The 13,501-nt window shown below is 37.6% G+C and overlaps 1 protein-coding gene across 1 annotated transcript in view; it reads left to right on the forward strand.

Moving 5' to 3' along the window:
* Positions 1–479: 479 nt before the first annotated feature.
* LOC108440285 (Fc receptor-like protein 5) overlaps positions 480–13,501 on the forward strand; it is a 43,111-nt gene continuing 30,089 nt past the window's right edge. Inside the window, exons 1-19 of the mRNA XM_037543680.1 lie at positions 480–664; positions 746–1,001; positions 1,229–1,407; positions 3,026–3,115; positions 4,398–4,433; positions 4,576–4,848; positions 4,990–5,271; positions 6,807–7,082; positions 7,266–7,541; positions 7,632–7,913; positions 8,178–8,456; positions 9,044–9,292; positions 9,393–9,503; positions 9,634–9,726; positions 9,916–9,951; positions 10,042–10,116; positions 10,859–10,936; positions 11,079–11,138; positions 13,093–13,146. Of these exons, the coding sequence (XP_037399577.1) occupies positions 3,085–3,115; positions 4,398–4,433; positions 4,576–4,848; positions 4,990–5,271; positions 6,807–7,082; positions 7,266–7,541; positions 7,632–7,913; positions 8,178–8,456; positions 9,044–9,292; positions 9,393–9,503; positions 9,634–9,726; positions 9,916–9,951; positions 10,042–10,116; positions 10,859–10,936; positions 11,079–11,138; positions 13,093–13,146 (2,491 nt within the window). The 5' untranslated portion in view covers positions 480–664; positions 746–1,001; positions 1,229–1,407; positions 3,026–3,084. The remainder of the gene's footprint in view (positions 665–745; positions 1,002–1,228; positions 1,408–3,025; positions 3,116–4,397; positions 4,434–4,575; positions 4,849–4,989; positions 5,272–6,806; positions 7,083–7,265; positions 7,542–7,631; positions 7,914–8,177; positions 8,457–9,043; positions 9,293–9,392; positions 9,504–9,633; positions 9,727–9,915; positions 9,952–10,041; positions 10,117–10,858; positions 10,937–11,078; positions 11,139–13,092; positions 13,147–13,501) is intronic.

Below are 13,501 nucleotides of genomic sequence, written 5' to 3' on the forward strand. Positions count from 1 at the left end.
CTTACAGTAACTGGAGATATCAGTGGTATAAAGGCAGCAGTAGAACTGCAGTCAGTCAGTCTCAGACAAACACCTTCACCATCAGATCAGCAGCAGATCAGGATCAGTACTGGTACGGAGGAGAGAGAGATAACAGACCCACATCAACACAACACAGAAATACTGTTATTCTAACAGTGAAAGACTATTGCTTTCATACATTCACTGTAAAGGATGATATCATAATTTAATTAGACTGCTGTTGGTATCAAACTTATATATAATTTAAATGTTGAATCTGCTGACATCTTACAAGAAATGTTGACTTTTTTATTCATTAACCATTTTGTGTCTTTTCTTATATGCCATTTTTCATGTTTTTAAGGCAGTTGTTTCTGGGTGAATAATATTTTCTGCTATTCTCACAGCTTTACCCAGAGCTACATTGACTGTAGAGCCCAAATGGAGTCCTGTGTTCACTGGAGAGTCAGTGAGATACAGTCTTACAGTAACTGGAGATATCAGTGGTATAAAGGCAGCAGTAGAACTGCAGTCAGTCAGTCTCAGACAAACACCTTCACCATCAGATCAGCAGCAGATCAGGATCAGTACTGGTGTAGAGGAGAGAGAGATAACAGACCTACACCATCACAGTTCAGTAACAGAGTGAATCTCTCTGTTAAAGGTGAGTAATTACTGTGATAATGACTCTGAGATCAGTGTGTGAATTCTTCATGGTCTGAACTGTGTGCTTCATCTCCAACAGCAGAAAAACCTAAACCTGAACTCACATCAAACCATAAAGGAACTGCACTGATAGGAAATCCAGTGGTTCTGTACTGTAAGCTGGATCAGTCTGCTGGATGGAGGTTTTACTGGTCCAAACACACACAGAGCCCTGAGAATGAGACTAAGACTGAAACACACTCCTACACCATCAGCTCAGTCAGTGTCTCTGATGGAGGACAGTACTGGTGCAGAGCTGGGAGAGGAATCAGTCGCCATCCCTGTGGTCTAAGCCAGTAAGGCATATAACTTGTAACTTTCAGCTGTTTTTTGTGTTTTGTGTTGTGTTAAAAATGAACAAAGTGGAACTTTAACAGAGAAACACACTTTCAATTTTTACTGTTTAGGGCTTACCTACCATAGTGACAATGTAAAGAGAATCTTAAATTTTAGTAATATTTGTTTGCAGTACTTGTTGCTGTAATAGTTCATTTTGTAAAGTGTAATATTTTCTCTGTTCTAGATAATAATGTGATCTTGGACAGTCCTGTTCATCCTGTGACTGAGGGAGATCGTCTGATGCTGCACTGTTTATATCACCACACAAAGCCCTCAAACCTCACAGCTGAGTTGATGGATCACTCCTCCAGACTCAGACTACAGGAGAGATGACCATCCATACCGTCTCAAAGTCAGATGAAGGTCTCTACCACTGTAAACACCTAGAGAGTCAGAGTTAGAGTGAGAAGTGAGAAAAACAGATATAATCAAAATAGAGTGTTTAAATCATCAAACAGTGGGGTTTGTATTAGACAGTACAATGTGTGTGTGTGTGTGTGTGTGTAGCAGGTGTGTCTAACTCAGGAGCTTCATTCTCAGTGTTCAGTGTAAATGAAAAAAACTAAAGTTGTCACTTCAAGCAGCAGCAATGCTTGTGCACCAGCAGAGGGCAGTGTAGTGTTTTTTGTTAGTTTTTTTCTTACACCTCAGACTGATGAAGATTACAGACAGCATTCAGTCACAGTGAGAATGAGTGAGAATAGAGTAAGAATGTAAAAGAAAACTGAATGTAGAATGACGTCCATCTGTTTTCTTAGTGTTTTCAGAAAATCAATGAATATCAATGAAAATCATATGTTAGCTTTTATCATTTTCCATTTATATGATAAATAATGCAGAAATGTGACATTTTGTATTGTTTCATGTTGTCGTTGTTAGTTAAAGTTGTGCATATGTTTGTTATGTGTTGTTCTGTGTCAGGGGTAAGGGTTCAGTTACATTAGGTTAGTGCTTTTTAAAGGGCTAGGTGTGACCTGCCATCATTTCAGGTGGTCCTCTAGTGGCTTTCTCTGCCTTGCTTGTCAATCAAGAGCAATTCTGAGTAGAAATTATGGCCTTACTTGACTCTCCTCTTGATCGGCACCACATTTGTATTATTTGTACAGATTTTACCCATTGTAAATTATTTACTATCAATTATTTTATTTTCAAGACATGTTCTTTCTTTGTTCATACTGATTTCAAAGAACTATGAAGAGAATATGGCAAAAAGTCAGTTTAAATATGTGTAAAATGGAGATATGTTTAATAAAAGTTAAAATACCTTTCTCCAATTTAAAATTCACACATTCATTTTACTCACTACTGTAGTATGGAATAAATGAATTCATTGATTTTATTATATTAAATAAAAACAGTTTATTTGAAATAAAACAGAGCGTCTTTGGTCATGATGGGATATTCAGATCTTAATGAATATTGTCTAAGTGAGGTACAGTTAGCTAAAGCTCTAAAGGTGCTAAAGCTCATGAAAAAGGGTGTAAAAAGAGTCTGCAGAATCATTCAGGGCCAAAGATTCAACATATTCATATTCACACTCACTTTGTATCCTTCAACTGACCACTCTTCTTGAGGGACATTTGTCATACTGTATAAGACTGGCCACATCCCCTTAGACATGAGGTCACTGACCACTAAACAAGGAACTGAAACAAACTAGCCACACAGAAAGATTCAACAAATCACTAATATCTATATTAGCAGACACTTTGATGAGAGTGAAATATAAAGAGCAGAATATATATATCCACTTTTTCCATTGTATCAGCTCCACTTTCCATGTGGGTGAAAAGAAAGTTCTACAATTACAGGCTGTACTCCATCTGTTTCTACACACACGTGTGGTAACGCAACGCAATAGGATGTCATTGTTGCAACAAGACAGTTTGAGAAATTTTTTCCTTACAGGATATTCTACAGCTTCAACTGCACTATGAAAGAGAAGTAAGACACATACATGTTCTCTCTCTCTCTCTCTCAGGAAGTGATGAGTGTTGAACACAGAGCGTTGTTCAGTCAGTGAGTCATTACGGGGACAGTATGGAGTTCAGGTCACTCTCTGTGATACTCTGTGAGTAAATGTTCTCTTTATGTCTTCAGCAGAGTGAGAGCTGCTGTAAGAAGATACTAATATTTAATCTGAATGATGAGGCTGGGTGTGAAAAAAGTGATCAGGTGCAGCTTTGATCAGCCTGTCTCAGAATATTGTAGTGACGGGGTGGAGATTCCCATCATTTCTTGCAGCTTCTTTGTTGTTTTTTTTTTTAATTTGTTTGTTTGTTTTTGTTTTGTTTTATTTTTGTTAATGTGCTCTTGTTTTTCCTTCTATAGCACATTTATCAGGAGTATTTTTAACATGTTGTTCCATAAAATACATGTTTGGATATATTTTGCATTGTTTTGTTATTCTAACTTTGTTGGTGTCTGTGTTTCAGTAACTACTTCATCCTGCAATGTTATATTAACAAATATTTGATAACTGCAGTCTTTGTAGTCTTAATGATGGTGTCAGTGCAGTAACTGCTGTAATGTGCTGTTTAGTTCATGGCGTGACTGATTTAAAAAAAAAAAACAACAACAAAAAAGCAATCTTTACTGTGTAACTTTCTGTATGAACATTCAAGCATTTGATATCAGAAGCTCACTAGATAAATTTGCACATCTGTGCATGTTGTACTGCATAATGAGATCCTTTAGACAGCCATGGGTTCACATTACAACATGCAAGCTGTACATTAGAATAGTAAATGAATCTGTAAATGACTGGAGAGTTTGTGTTTAGTAAATTGTGAATAGTAACCTTTTTTGGGGGGGTAGTATTGTGTTAAATGCTGGTCTTCTAAAGTAAAAAGGTAAAGCAGTTTTTAAGTACTTCACTACTAAATTACAGACACTAATCAAGCTTAATTAAAACACACTTGATTTAGTCTGTTTGCTGTTAGATTTGAGATTTGTTCTGCTGCAGTGTTACAGACATCTCTTTCTTGGCGATGTGGCCCTCCACGCAAAGAATAAAGTTTCTTTTTCATTGATAATGAGGGAGGTCTTCATCTATTTTCAGATGAACTAGAAATGACGCTGTTTATTAGAGTACCAGTGAAAAATGTGCGGACTGACAAAAGCAGCATGCGATGTAAATTCAGCTCCAGATCAGCAGATAAAACTTCATATGAACCAAATCACACTTTAAATATATTATTAACAGTCTGCTTGAGGGAAATATTTTAATGGTTTGTAGGGATTTCATTATAAATATGGTCTGATGAAGTGAAAACACTTTTTGTGCATTTTCTTGAAAAAGGGAATGAATTTCAGTGTTGACATCATGTTCCTGTTTCTCTTCCTGTTTTTAGTGTTGGTTTCAATCGTTCAAGCTGGGCATGATGAAGGTGATTTATATATGGTTAAATAATTATATTGTCTGTGCTTGTTTCATTGATTAGGGAGCTGAAAAGTTGTGTTCATAACGTGCTGTGACGAATAAAAGCTCTGTTCATTGAGAGATGTGTGTTTTCTGCTTGATTGTTACAGAGGAGCATAAGCCAGTTCTGACTGTGGAGCCTGATTGGCCACAAATTTTTAGTGGACAGAACGTCACACTTACATGTTCCATTCCAGGAGAGAGGGTAGCTTACTGGACGTACAACTGGTACAGAGATTCCGTAAAATTTCACTCATCAGATGAAAACTATTACATCATAAGAGACATAAAAACGCATCATGGTCTGAAATACTGTTGTTATGGTTCAGGAAAATGGAACTCTTACTCTCCTTGGAGTAATCAAGTTACTCTCTCAGTAACAGGTACATGTCTGGTCTTGAACTCCTGTAACATGAACTGTGAAATATAATCAATTACTGGAAGAATTTAATTTATAGATCTCTAATTGTTAGAGCAGGTGTGATTGGCTGTTTTACAGTAATATTTGTGATGTAATTGTACAGAGAGACCAAAAGCTTCACTGATTCTGGTGCCTACTGGACAGATGTTTAATGGAGAGAAAGTGACTCTCAGATGTGACATACAAGGACACACAGACACTGAGTGGAGATACAGCTGGTATAAAGATGGTGACAGTAACCATCCAGTTCATTCCTCTGATAATAAAACAGAATATTCCTTCAGCGTTGTAGAGTCTAACAGTGGTAAATACACCTGTAGAGGAGAGAGGAGGAGTGACTCTCAGAGATCAGAGATCAGTGATGCTGTTACACTGACTGTATCAGGTGAGTGTATTAATCTATTATTCACTTTAATCAGGAGCAGGCCTTGACTGCAAACACCAAAACCGTATTTCATTGCAAAAGGTCTTGCTATTGATTAGCATTACCTACCTTTACCTAACTATCTGAATCTATTAAATATAATAGTCCTGATCTATCAATACAGCCTGACATACATAAATACATGACATACATGACAAATACATGAAATAAGTCCAAGCAAATTAGTCCAAACTAATTGCTCATCACGTGAAGTTCATGTGAGATTTTTGTCCCCTGCTGCTTCATGAGTGGGGCTGAGTTCTCTGGTTATGTAATGAGTGTGTAGAGCTATACTGTACATGGTTTCCAAAAATGCTTTCTGGTACTGCTTCTTTCTTGGGGATTTCACACTATTCTTCTCACTAGTAGCACAAACCATTGCGTTTTATGCACAAATTATGATTGCCTATGGATGGAGAAGGTTTAATTGGAGATATGTTAATTTGGCAGGGATTTTTTAAACATTGTTATTGCTCCTTTTTTCTGTATACATAATTATACATTGCAATGTTTAATTTCATTTTTGTTATGTTGAGCTGACAAGTAAATTAAAAAACAGGTTGAAATAAATATGAGAGGAGGCAGATCAGGAAAGTGTAGGATGGAGCAGATTGTTTCACACTTAATATTTTATAATTGTTTTACTCAGAATTCTCCTCATAATGCAAATGTTACACTAAAAAAAGACCCAAAGTTAACGAAATCATCACAGAGCTGTCATCTACAGTCAAGGTTGAGGCACACCACTGATGCCAACAATAAATTAACTTTAGCATTAGATCGCTGACTGTAAAACACTCAAATACATCTATTCTCACAGATTTACCCAGAGATACACTGACTGTACAACCAGAGAGTTGTTCACTGGAGAGTCCATCACTCTGAAATGTCAGATTAATGGTTATGATGGATGGACATATCAGTGGGATAAGAAGAATGAATGGGGTCAATTGATTACAGTGTCTCAGTCTGTGTATTACACTGTAAACAAAGACACTCTCACCATTGGACAAGATGCTGTGATTAATGGAGATCAGTATCAGTGTAGAGGAGAGAGACATTATAAACTAACTCTTTGTTTTCAAAGCGTTGCAGACATGCTCTTATGTCACAATATTTCTCTTCTTAATGCCACAGCTTTACCCAGAGCTACTGTAGAACTACTGTAGAACTCAAATGGAGTCCTGTGTTCACTGGATAGTCAGTGACTCTGAAGTGTGAGATACAGTCTTACAGTAACTGGAGATATCAGTGGTATAAAGGCAGCAGTAGAACTGCAGTCAGTCAGTCTCAGACAAACACCTTCACCATCAGATCAGCAGCAGATCAGGATCAGTACTGGTGTAGAGGAGAGAGAGATTACAGACCTACACCAACACAGTACAGTAACAGAGTGAATCTCTCTGTTAAAGATGAGTAATCACTGTGGTAAAGACTCTGAGATCAGTGTGTGAATTCTTCATGGTCTGAACTGTGTGCTTCATCTCCAACTGCAGAAACACCTAAACCTGAACTCACATCAAGCCATAAAGGAGCTGCACTGATAGGAAATCCAGTGGTTCTGTACTGTAAGCTGGATCAGTCTGCTGGATGGAGGTTTTACTGGTCCAAACACACACAGAGCCCTGAGAATGAGACCAAGACTGAAACACACTCCTACACCATCAGCTCAGTCAGTGTCTCCGATGGAGGTCAGTACTGGTGCAGAGCTGGGAGAGGAACCCCAGTCTACTACACTCACTACAGTGATGCACTCTGGATGAACGTCACTGGTGAGTGAAAGAGTTCACAATCTATAAATACTGCAGATAAAATAAAGTTTATATTCTAATCATACTGTCACACTTTTACTTCAGGTACCACTGACACTAGTTCTCATAAATTGCAATTCTATCACTATAATTGCAAAGATTATGTACATGTGTGTGTGTTAATAATGAGTTTTGTTTCTGTAGAGAGTCCTAAAGCTGTGATTTCCATAAACCCTGATAATCAAGTGTTCAGAGGAGAGACCGTCACTCTCAGATGTGACATGCAGGGAGGAGGAGACACTGAGTGGAGATACAGCTGGCATAAGGATGATTATAGTCACGTCTCATTCAGTACAACAAAAGAGAATACAATTTCCTTTGTTAGAGAGTCTCACAGTGGTAAATACACCTGTAGAGGAGAGAGGAGGAGTGACTCTCAGACATCAGAGATCAGCGATGCTGTTACACTGACTGTATCAGGTGAGTCTGTGGGTTGTTTTGTGATGTCATTCCATCAGGTGAGGTTGTTATTGTGTCTAAGTAAATTAACTCTGTGTTTCTGTGTAACAGACAGAGCTCAGGCAGTACTGAGAGCTTCTCCACAGAGCTGGCTGAGTGAAGGAGACTCAGTGACTCTAAGCTGTGAGGTCAAAGGCTCCTCTACAGGCTGGACATTCAGCTGGTACAGAGATAAAGATGAGCTCCTCTCAGACAGCAGCAGAGGAGCTGGAGGCTCCTACACACTCAGCCCTGCTGCTCTTAATCACACAGGAGTTTATGCGTGCAGAGCAACGAGAGGAGAAACAGCCTATCACACACAGTACAGTGATGCACAGCCACTATGGATCACTGGTGAGGAAACCTAGTGAGAACAGTGCTGAATTGCAGCAAAAATTTGCATAAATGAAGAATCACTCAAATGAATTAAACTGAGCAGAAAACTTAAATTAATTATTCTTAATTTTGTCTCAGTAGAAATGATAATACATGCAGTATTGAATGGTGTTTTAATCTTTACTTATTTTAGTGAGATGTGATTAGACCTAAGAATTTGACTTTTTTGCCAACTAATAAAGACGACAATAATAACACTGAATGGTAATTTGTGTGTCTAAGGTGTTTCTCCTCCAGTCTCTCTGATGGTCAGTCCCAACAGAACTCAACACTTTAATTTTAAGCCTCTCTCACTGAGCTGTGAGGGACAGAGTGATTCTCCTGGATGGAGAGTGAGACAATACACACACAGTGAGAAGGTGTCAGATTGTTCATCAGGCTGGGGATCAGTTACAGGACCTACATGCAACATCAGCTCCCTCAGCACATCCCACACTGGAGTGTACTGGTGTGAGTCTGAATCTGGAGAGAGCAGCAATCCTGTCAACATCACAGTGACCAGTGAGTCTACATGAAGTGTCTACTGTGTTAGACACATAGGCGAACAAAACAGAGGCAAAAAGTTGACATTTGTAATAAAATATTTGTACATGCTGATGTTGGTGTATTGGACTATATGGAATTATGTGTTTTACAATTACAGTGATTTATTTTAATTATCATTGCAAAATAGGCTATAGAGAGACGAGGATATTAGGACAGCATAATGTTTTACCTAACAGCTTTACTGGCAGTTATGCATAGCTGTCTGTGTTCCCTGTGCAGTGTGAAGGCTTATGTCACAGTATGTCATTCACACAGAGCATTTTTATACAGTTTTTTATACAGTTTTATACAGTTTGAGTATATAAATTTTCACTTAAGAAGCACAGTTGTCATAAAAGAGCAAGATTTCTAAAATCCCGCACTGTTTGTCCCTTTAGAGTAAACACCTGCAAACTCCGCAGCCTTTAAAGACTACATGAATCTTTATTTTCCACGTAACAAGCAATATGACATATGCTGTATTTACTTTGAAAAAACGTTCGCTAATATGAGTATTGCTGGATTTGTTTTCTGGATAAAGTGTAATATTTTGTTTCTTGCAGATAATGATGTGATTCTGGACAGTTCTGTCCATCCCGTCACTGAGGGAGATAATCTGACTCTGAGCTGTTTATATCGCTACACAAAGCCCTCAAACCTCACAGCTGAGTTCTATAAGAATGGATCACTCCTCCAGACTCAGACTACAGGAGAGATGACCATCCGTACTGTCTCAAAGTCAGATGAAGGTCTCTACCACTGTAAACACCCAGAGAAAGGAGAGTCTCCACAGAGCTGGATCTCAGTCAGAGGTAAGAAACCCATTATGTTATTTATTTATTTATTATAAAACTGATCTAATAAGACCAAACCATATTTTGAATTATTTGTTTAACATTCTGTCTATGTCAGCTTCAGCTGCTGAACCTGCTCCTAATCACGTTGGAGTGGTTGTAGGAGTGAGTTTTGCTGTGTTGTTCATCTTCTTACTGATACTGCTGTGGTGCCTCAAAATGAAACAAGGTCTGAAAACTCATCCACATAATTTATATACAATAAACACACAGGAAATACAGAATAAAACTTCTTTACATTATTTTATATTATTACACTTGTTATATATAAACCAGATAGTGAATCTCTGTCTCTCCAGGAAATAAGCAGAACACGAACCAGACATCAATGCAGAACCAGAGAGAGTCAGGAGCTGAGGACCCTCAGCCTGAATACATACCACTACAGTCTGGTCAGAAAAAATGTCTATTTTTTCTCACATATGACTAATTCTTTATATACTGTATTTTTCCTCATGGAGTATTCAACTTAGAAGTATGTCATAATAACCCAAAATGATCCACTTTTCAAAATACACAGTGTTCAGTAATAAAGTGTTTATGGAGCTCACTATTTTTCTATTTCTTGTTCTTTTCTGTAGGAGACGTACATGTTTATGACACTTTGGAAAGAGCAGGTAACAGAGGCAAAAGTAATTATTTCATGTTAAACCTGTTTAACTCCACTTTCAGTCCTGCAGTGACTAACACACTGTACTCTGTATCAGGTGATGCTGCCAATGAGCTCACTGATGTCACTTACTCGCAGGTCATGAAACAAAACAACAAATCCAAGAACGAAGGTACGTTCTGATTAGGTATTTGTGATGCCTTTTTAAATGTGATAAAGAAAATTCTATGCTATATATTATATAGAACCATGAACCTTCAAAGTACCATTTGAATGATTAAAGGGTTGTGGTAAATAATATTGATAAATGACTCTTCAGATTGATGGGGAATGTGTTGTATATGGTTTTAGAAGCTTTTCTTCTATTATTCCGATGTCAAGCTGAAGAACCTTTCTGGTGCTATTTATAACCCTTTTCAAAAAGGTCCTATAGACAACCATCCACAGCACATTGTCCATCAGTCTGAAGAACCATTACACTACACAAAGAACACTTAATCATATAAAGGGTTCTAAGTGTTCACATCACTTCATTAAATAATCCACAAACAACCATATTTTTAAAGTTTATTAGATATACAAAAGTGGCTGAAGTGTCTGCACTACATTCATCTGAATTTGTGAGGAATTTGTAATTATTCTCTTTGCTCACCTAAATGTAAATAGCATTCTGCATCTAACAGAGAAGATGTCATATTTTAAAATGATGTTAAAAGGGACCACATGCTGAATGATTACTGTAGGCAGGTAGGCAGAGAAAGTGGCAATAGATGTTAAAGTAGAGAAATCTCTCTGAAACAGCCACAAATGTTCTGTATGTGAAGGAAGTGGGCAATGTGGGCTGTGACTGAAATTTAGTGGTCTGCTAGATGATTACAACTGCTTTTACTATGCTGTGTTCTTTGCTCCTGCAGATGCTGACACTGGATCCATGGAAGTAACTTATGCTGAGATTGAACTGAAAACGAAGAAGAAACCAAAGAGAAAACGAGGTAGAGCAAAAATAAGTTTCCTCAGTATTTTCTTTTATTCTCGTATTCACGCAGTATTAAGGCCACAATCAGTGTTTATTGATTTGGAGTTGGCTTTAGATCTTTCTGGAAGCTAATTCTGGGTTTCTTGTTTCCTTCTTAGAACAGACTAGTGTGAATGCTGACACTGTGTACTCAGAGCTGAAGCAGAACACAGATGAAGGTAAGATAAATGGAACAGAATAAGAGACTATATTTACATTTCTGGCAAACTTATGCTCTGCCTTGCAACAGAAGAAAGTTCTCGAGGTAGAGCTCCTGATGTAACTGGAAAATGACATATTGATTGCCTGTGGTACAAGATACGATTTAGAGTGATGAGGAACAGGGGAGTTTGAGTGACAAGCAAACCGCTGGTAATACGTTGATTTACTGCGCCATCTAGTGTTGATCAAATGTATGAAATCAGATGTTTTAATGCAGACTGTATAAGAGTAATGTGGAATATGTCTGGACATTTTAGCATTCAGGGTGCTAACGGAACAAAAGTGTTATGAAATTAGGATACAAAAAAGCAACTTCAGTTCAAAAAACTAGCGATATTAAATTCAACCTGCAAAACAGGAAACATGTGAACATGCATTATGTCTCTCAATTTGAAATCAACAAGTTTAGACCCATTACATTATTACAAATATCCACCCATGTAAATCCATTAAAAATGAAAAAGTTACTTATTTTTTGTACTACCTTTTAAATGCTCCCTGCTGACTCTTGTTATTCAGTTCACCCAACATGAGGTGGGCTTGTGATTCAATCTGTCAGTTATTTATAAAGCCACAATAACTCCTTACCCTGGCAGTTTCAACCTAATTCACACCTGTACCTTTACAAGACATCTACATGTGTTTCATGACATCACAGGAGAGAAGGTTTATGACATCATAGGTGTTAATCAAACAAAGAGGTTCACATCCATTGCTGACTGGAGTATATAATCAAACAGCCATGCAATCTTCATGGACATTGGCAGTAGAGAGTGTTGTACTGAGCACCTCAGTGATTTTAAACATGGTATATGTTGGAAGTAAATGAGGAAAAAGAAATAAAAGCTGACAGAAGAAAGAATGAAGGATCATGATTTATACTTGGAGAGATTTTTGCTAGGTTATAGTGTTACTGCAGAGGAGTGTAAGGCTTAGTAAGGCATGGGAATGAGATTATTAAATCATGGCCATGACTTAGTAAGGTGTGGGAACGACATTGCTTCTTACTAAGTCGTGGCCATGCATTAGGGTCTCGTTTCCACACTTTACTAAGTTGTGACCATGACGTAATCATCTCATTCCTGTGCCTTAATAAAGTCATGGCCACAAATTATTTTTATTTACACAGGATGTCACCAGTGGGGCTCCATAGTTTTAACTTGAGTTAGAAACAAAATATTTATACCATCCTTTAGGCAAAATCATTGATTTTCACTTTCAGCTCTGATCGTCAAGCTAACATCTATAGCTCTAGTTCATTAAGACTCAGACACTGTGTATGGATTAGTTAGCTGTTACTATATAACATGTTACTTAGAGGCTGTTGTTGCAATCAAATGCAGTAAAATGATAGTTTGAATATTAACTAATATTAACTATTAACTAGAGTTAACTGAGGACTTGGTGAAGATTTTTGTTGAAGAAGTCCAAACTAACAGTGCAGTTCAGGGGAGGAGTGTTCAGTGCTTTTTATCCCTGCAGACCTGTGGAGCCAATGAGGTTAAAGGCTTATGACATCACAATGGATTAAAAGAGAGAAGGAGAAGGAGCCATTATGACATCACCAGCTACTGCCATCAGAATATTTATAGCTTATGAACATTCTGTAGTGTATTTCAATGAGACTATTGTTTAAATGCAAAAATAAAATAAAAAATATATATGTAAAAATTATGCTCTTTGGACCAACTTTGAATAAATCAAGGATTTGTAGTCAGGTCCATAAGTATTCCAACAGTAATAGATATCATCATTTTGGCTCTGCAAACCTCCACAATGGATTTAAAATGAAGCTGAAAAGAGGTGATTGAAGCATAGAATTTCAGCTTTAACTCATGATTTAAATAAAAATATTGCATTTACCGTTTAGAAGTTTCAGCCATTTTTTACACAGTCCCTCCAATTTCACAGGCTCAAACATAACTGGACAGCTGCATGGCCAGGTGTGGTCTGTTCCCTCAGAATTTCATGACACACTAAGAAGATAAAAAGTCTGGAGTTCATTCCTAGTGATGGGTATGCATTTTGTAGCTGTTCATGTGAAGCTCTTACTACGCAGTCAAAAGAGGTGTAAATGTAAGTGAAGGGGGCTGTCATTAGGCTGAAGAAAACAAAACAAAACCTGCCAGAGAGACAGCAGAAAGTTTAGGAGTGGTCAAATCAGCAGTCTGGCACATTCTTAAAAAGTAATAATACACTGGAGAGCTTAGCACCAGAAGCCTGGAAGACCATGGAAGACAACTAAAGTGAAAGACTCCTTCACAACATGTAGTCAAGTCAAGGACATTCTAGAGGAGGTTTGGTATATCATTGTCAAAGT

Source organism: Pygocentrus nattereri, chromosome 2 (assembly GCF_015220715.1).
Source record: "Pygocentrus nattereri isolate fPygNat1 chromosome 2, fPygNat1.pri, whole genome shotgun sequence".
Classification (NCBI taxonomy): Eukaryota; Metazoa; Chordata; class Actinopteri; order Characiformes; family Serrasalmidae; genus Pygocentrus; species Pygocentrus nattereri.